Here is a 7023-nt window from a genome sequence, read left to right on the forward strand (position 1 = left end):
CCGACTAATGATATGACAAATACAGCTGCATATCCGGGAATTTTCACCCTATATAAATCGTATGCTTGGCAGGTGTTTAGTATTCAAAGATTAAGCTTAACAACGAAATCATTTTAAAATTCTTGTAACACTATTTTAGTTTTTTCCTCGAATAATTCTTATATACATTATTTTATATTTACTTTGCATTGACCATTCGAGCATCAAGATGTATTCCCCCAGCACAGCATTTGTCTTGGCTTTGGCGGTGAGTTGTTTTAATAAAGATAAATATTGAATTATAAATTGTTGTATGTATTTCCATTTATCTTAGAATATTTTACCGTGTAAACAATTGGCATTACTCATTTATTATAGCCTTTCATTAACGATTATAGATTTGGAACATTTCGATTTAATTTTTTAAAATGAAAATCCACTATAATGTTGAAAGTTTATCTGCGTCTTTATACAATGTATGTCATATGTCATATTAGCACTCTACAGTTGTTTTTGTTGCGACTAACGGACATATATTTTTTATCAATTTGATTTCAAACAAAAATGCAGAAAATGAGCTTTTTGATAACAAAGTAGGCATCCTTCACTTTTGATTTCGATTTATTACAAACACAAAATAATAAATAAATAAATCCCCTCTATCTTATTTCCCCTTGGCCGTTTTATCTTGGATTTTAGAAAGTATCTCATTTCGTGTCACATCATGTTACTTTTCCTGGCTCTGATAAGAATGTAAAGTGTCTCAAGTCTCGTTTGTGCGACTATGTGGTCTAGTGGTATGACACTCGCTTTCGGATCGGAAGGTCCTGGGTTCGAGCCTCGCTCGGCGCATAGTTGAGTCCTTGGAAAAGACTCTTTACTCACATTCTCTCACCGTACTCAGGTGTAAAATGAGTACCTGGTCGTTAACAGCGTTGTCTTTGTCCGAAAAATTGTAATATCGCCTAACAGGCGGCATGTCCGTCCTACATGCTAAATGTTGCTGTTGACCAGGGACCCATTGAAAAGCGCTTTGAGCACATTTAGTGGATATTGCGCTATATAATTATTTTTAAAAGCTCTATTCAATTTAACTTTTTTTTAAATCGAATCTTGATTAGTGATTTGTTTTCAACCATCCAGTTGACAGCCACAGTGACGACAGCCTCCATCGTGCCTTTTCCGCCAATCCCCGAACGTGACGTCAGCAGCATGTGTTCCGCCAGCCTTTGTAGTAAAGGCACCTTCTGTCGAGTCATCACAGCTTGTGTCAGTTTGGGATGTTTTCCTCATGCCACTTGTCTTCCCTGCGTTCCTGAAGGTAAGATTGATGATGACTTTCAGCGATGCAATTCAATTCAAGGGTTTATTTTTAGGCAATTGGATTCAATAGTCTGATGTCACGTCTGCCCAGCAACGAGCAGCTTGGTTCTAAACAAAGAAAATCGGTACTTTTTATTCTTCATGCTGGCTAGAAATTTTTCACATGTCATGTGATCAGAATGTATAAAAGGCAAAACATGATCATATTTATAATGTTTTTATCCCCTGGATACACTTTTATGTTCGGAGAAGTATTTGTGACCCCTCGTCTCTCAAAACGGTATTATGTCGGGATGGACCAGATGCTAAAAAGTCAAATTATAGTTAAACTGGTCAAAATTATGAAGCGTTGGTATTTAGCATAGTAAAATATGATATTCCTTCTCCTCTATTAAGCATATAAACTCAACTTCAGCATGATATTTCTGGCTACAAATTCCATTTTCAGCATCTTAATCAACCCGACTTAATACCGTTTTGAGAAGGAGGGTCACATTTCACAAGGGCGTCTGCCATTGTTCCGATAGTTTAGAACCAGTTACGAAGTTACTATGCGTAATTATTACGAGGGAAGTGACGTCACGATTGTATTATAAATGTATTATAAATGAAAAGATGAACGATCACATTAAAATCATTTTTAAAATTTGTTGTTGAGTCTGACATGTTACACACTTAGCGGCTAGTACTAATGATATTATACTCGTATCTAGTTCTACCTACACTCAAAATGGATAAACAATAACCATTTAAAATCACACTGTTCTTCTTGTGCATAAGATTTATTGCGGCTATGTGGTCTAGTGGTATAACACTCGCTTTCGGATCGGAAGGTCCTGGGTTCGAGCCTCGCGCTCGGCGCATAGTTGAGTCCTTGGAAAAGGCTCTTTACTCACATTCTCTCACCGTACTCAGGTGTAAAATGAGTACCTGGCCGTTAACGGCGTTGTCTTCTCCGAAAAATGGTAATATCGCCTAGCGGGCGTTATGTCCCGTCCTACATGTTAAATGTTGCTGTTGACCAGGGAAACCTTGTAAAGCGCTTTGAGCACGTTTAGTGGATATTGCGCTATATGAAAGTTCAATAAAAGCTCAAAGCTCAATTTTCAGCAGTTTGAATTTCTTTTTTATTTTAATGGACATATCATAAAACGGAATGCTATAAATAAGAGTAAGGGCCTTGCCGGACGTCTATATGTTTACAGGTCTGACATCCGAACGAAATTATGGGCCTAGTTTAACATTGTTGTAACGAAGAATATTTTGCGTCATTTTTTTTTTTTTAGATTTCCATTACAACGCTGAACCCATAATGAATTTGGGTTATCAGGCCTGCAAATCAGTGCACGTCAGCCTTGCCCGTGGCATACTGAAAGAGTACTGTGGATAGTATGCAGATGACGTCACTCAGGCCTTTGTTATTGTTTTTGCCATCCGCGTTTGTGAGTTGTTCTCACTAAACTGTATTAACCAGACTATGAAAGTTCATGGTTACACAGAGTTTGTGTGTTGGTCCGTTATACTTCCGGATGGCAATGTTGTGAACTCCTTGGCCAAGCGCATTCTATCTATAGAAGGGCCCTGGCCTTGCCCCACTACCTTATCTAGTCAATACCATTTAACCAGTAGATTTTTGACCAATCAAAACATGACATTTTTGACACTCCCTCACACGTGCTCGGACAAACAAAGTTGGTTGTTTATAAACAGTTATGTGAATGAAATCGACCTCTCTCTGATCATTGTCATTGTTTCTATTCTGCCAAATGGGTGAATAGTTATCACACGATTTTCTCGATCATAATATTATAAACGTTTAAATTTACACATTTTTCTGTGTTAGTTCTATAGATAGTATGCAGATGACGTCACTCAGGCCTTTGTTATTGTTTTTGCCATCCGCGTTTGTGAGTTGTTCTCACTAAACTGTATTAACAAGACTATAAAAGTTCATGGTTACACAGAGTTTGTGTGTTGGTCCGTTATACTTCCGGATGGCAATGTTGTGAACTCCTTGGCCAAGCGCATTCTATCTATAGATCTAGCGGTAGAACAGTGTGTATTTTACTTAAACACAAACCATCAATAGCAAAACCTGTGTAGTTTGCTGTGTTAACCAACCACTGCCATTGTTTATATTATGACGATTGTCCGAGAGGCGTGGTTATCTACCCGTCTTTATTGATTGAACGTTGGTCTATTGCTTGAGATGTCACGATTTCGAATTGATCTGGGGAGAGAGGGGAGGGGGAGAGTGAGATAGAAAAGAATCCGTAGGGTATGATGCCGACTTTGTTATTGTTGTTTTTGTTTAGGTCTGTTAGGTCTGTCAAATCTGGTGGAAAGTACTTGCGATAGACTAGCACTTTGTCCAAAGGACAGCAAGCAATAGTTATTGACCCTTTCACGCTATAGAAACCGGGATTTACTCCGGCACCATTGGCCTAGTAGTGGCTCTGAAGGACTACAAGAGAATCGTTTTAATATTACATTCAATCTTTGGCTTCCACTTCATCCCGACATAATACCAGTTTTATGTGGTGGGTCTCAAATGATTACATCCCTTAACTCACTCAACCCTAACACCGACTATATCCATAGTTTACCCTGGTTACTTTTACCCCATGCCTATTTCATACATTTTTCTGAGACAAATTATAGGCTTAGTATCACAAAGCTAATGTTCTTAATTTTTACATGTTAATGATAGTTGAATAAAACCATCTATGCACATGTTCATTTTTAATACATTTTTTTTTCCAATTTTGAAAAGTAGCAAAAATCTCCAGGATTGAGTGAGTTAAGCTGACCCCCCCCCCCCCCTCCCCCCTCTCCCACCCAGCCTTCCCAATTTATTCATGTTATGTCCCTTTGTTTCCATCAGGTGTGGATGCAATCTGCAATGCCAACAATTACTTGTATACAGTTCTGATGGTCAAACCATACCAAGAAAGATCGTAAGTACAAAATGTTGTGAATGGTGCTATGCCTGTCCCAGGTGATTTTTAGAAATTCCTCCTCCTCCTCCTCCTCCTCCTCCTCCTCCTCCTCCTCTCCTCCTCCTCCTCATCTTTCTCCTATTTCTACTCCTCATTCTTTTCCTCCTCTCCTCCTTATTCTTTTGTTGTTGATGTTCCCACTGCTTGTGATGCTACTGCCACTACGAAAATTATTAGCACCACTGTCATCATGGTCATCATCATCATCATCATCATCATCATCATCATCATCATCGTCGTCGTCGTCGTGGTTGCTGTGGTCGTCATCATCATCAGCATCATTACAGCCTCCTCCTCCTCCTCCTCCTCCTCCTCCTCCTCCTCCTCCTCCTCCTCCTCCTCCTCCTCTTCCTCCTCCTCCTCCTCCTTCTCCTCCTCTTCTTCTTCTTCTTCTTCTCCTTCTTCTTCTTCTTCTTCTTCATTGTCATGGTCATGGCAGGAATGTCAATTATCACCACCAACTTAACCGTTCCTTTAATTTTAATGTCATTTATAAATTCCATACAGAACAATGAGTCGTTTCACGCCACAAATGTGCAACCCTACACTCAACAACGACGAAAGCGGCTGTTTCAAAGGCTCTGTCTGTATCGCAAGCGAACAATCCAAAGAACTCGGCACTTGCTGCTTCGGAAAACCAGACCCAGAGAACGCTTTCTCCACGTCCGCATCCAATAATGACCCCATTTGTGATGAGCCCTCCGACCTCTGCGGCGAGAAATGCCCCAAAGGAACAACGTGTCTCCCGACAAGTACGGAGTGTGGAAAGTTGTCCTACAGCTGCCGACCCGAGCACAAGACCGGAACATGCCCCCCTATTCCTTTCGGTAACCCCGGGATGTGCGCCAAGATAAGAGCACCACGTTTCTGTGGTGACGACTCTGACTGCAAGGGGGATAAGAAGTGTTGTAAGACGGTGTGTGGAGGCAGCGCGTGCTTCTCTCCCTTGTAAATACCATTTTCATGATTAACATAATCATCTTAATTTTGAATCATTGTACAAAATAATTTCTGATAATTTCTATTGAATTCCTATGTACAGTAAATGTGTGCGTATGTGTGTATCTATGTCTGTGCGTTTTGAGAGAAAGTAAAGGGGGGAGGAGAGATTCAAGATTCAAAGTTTATTTTTAGCTGTTTGCAAATACAATTGAGAGACAGAGAGGCGGGGGTGGAGAGAGAGGGATTGAGAGAGATGGACAGAGAGAGGCAGAGAGATAAAGAGAGTATGTGTGAGAAAGAAATCGTATATATGTGTGTGTGTGTGTGTGAGAGAGAGAGAGAGAGAGAGAGAGAGTGAGAGCGGGAGAGAGAAAGAGCGAACGAGAGAGTGAGAGAGACAGAGAGAAAGAGAGAGAGCGAGAGAGACACAGAGAGAGAGAAAGTGAGAGAGAGAGAGACACAAAGAGAGAGAAAGTGAGAGAGAGAGAGAGCGATAGATAGAGAGAGGTCTGCGAATCGAAAATGATACATGAAATGCATAATATACGTGAATGGTGCAGGATTTCTGCAACATTATTGAAGATCTTGATTAAATCCACATGTGATACTACACCTTGAATACTTTCTTCATTGGTTATTTCTATATAACCTGTGTATGTTTGTTATCGGTTTTAATGGTTTTACTGCGCTTGCAACACATCAAGGTCATATCAGCACCAGTAAAAAGGAAGAAAATGGTATAGTAAATAAGTTCTAGAATTACAATTAAAGCATCCAAGAATAAGGCAGACAAAGGGGAATTGGTTCAATTAGGGAACATATGTAGATTCCAAGAGCACACTATCAGTGTACTTAGTTTGAGATCACCTAAAAGTCTCATCCAGACACAAGCACAGTCCCCACTAAGAGGAATACACTCATATGTTTACAAATCATATATAATACATAAACAAAATATAATACAGTGCAGAACAGAGAGATGATTTACAAGGGAAAAAAATTCATTTCCGAAAACTAACTATACATTTGACTGTTTTGCTCAAGAGCCAGGGTATCCGACCAGGGCCTGGACAAAACCAAGTAATCTCATTCCAAAACAAAGACAGAAATCATGTTGGAAAACAGATAGGGGGATAGAAGACACGGTATGTACCTCCCTGCCGCCTATGGGAGGTCAGGAACCCCTCCCAGATATCCTGTGTATAGATTTTTTTTTTCCAGGCGGCTCAGTCTAAAGTTTGATTTTGTTTGTTTTTGTTTTGTTTTTACTTTTGTTTTAGGTCATTTCAATGAAAGTAAAAAGGAAGAAAATGGGATATTAATTTTTTTTTAGATTTCCAAATCAAAGCATACGAGAAAATGTAAGACAAAGGGGAATAGTTCAAATAGGGAACAGATGTAGATTCCAAAAGCACATTATCAGTGTAGACTTAGTTAGAGATCACCTGAAAGTCTCATCCAGACACAAGCACATGATCCCATTCAGAGGGATACACTCAAATCTTTACAAATCATGATATTGATATTAAAAACAAAATATAACAGGACATAACAGATAGGTGATTTAAAGGGGGGGGGGATATCATCTCCCCAAACTATAACCATACATATGACTGTTTCCCTCCCAGCCAAGGATTACGGTCAGGGCCAGGACAAAACCAAGTAATCTCATTCCAAGACAGAGACAGAAAGCAAGTTGGAAGTTACTATAAATTCACTCTTCAGCATCTGTTTCACCCCGATATGTTACCAGTTTGAGGTGATGGGTCACGTGTACCCG

At 39.7% G+C, this 7023-nt stretch overlaps 1 protein-coding gene across 1 annotated transcript; it reads left to right on the forward strand.

Moving 5' to 3' along the window:
• The first annotated feature begins 45 nt into the window (after nt 1-45).
• LOC144974415 (uncharacterized) lies at nt 46-5862 on the forward strand. The gene is made up of 4 exons (XM_078917272.1): nt 46-247; nt 1123-1300; nt 4187-4259; nt 4809-5862. Exons 1-4 carry the CDS (start codon nt 209-211, stop codon nt 5251-5253), a joined length of 735 nt encoding a protein of 244 aa, XP_078773398.1. The 5' UTR covers nt 46-208; the 3' UTR covers nt 5254-5862.
• Nucleotides 5863-7023: the final 1161 nt, after the last annotated feature.

The sequence above is a fragment of the Berghia stephanieae genome, chromosome 6 (assembly GCF_034508935.2).
Source record: "Berghia stephanieae isolate SIO BIC M18660-M18661 chromosome 6, UCSD_Bste_1.3, whole genome shotgun sequence".
NCBI classification, from domain to species: domain Eukaryota; kingdom Metazoa; phylum Mollusca; class Gastropoda; order Nudibranchia; family Aeolidiidae; genus Berghia; species Berghia stephanieae.

Bases quoted from the DNA above. Each gene is read 5' to 3' on its own strand.
- LOC144974415 (XM_078917272.1), top strand. From the start codon at position 209: ATGTATTCCCCCAGCACAGCATTTGTCTTGGCTTTGGCG. The intron at 248-1,122 runs GTGAGTTGTTTT...TCAACCATCCAG, and splicing joins CATTTGTCTTGGCTTTGGCG to TTGACAGCCACAGTGACGAC. The intron at 4,260-4,808 runs GTAAGTACAAAA...AATTCCATACAG, and splicing joins AAACCATACCAAGAAAGATC to AACAATGAGTCGTTTCACGC.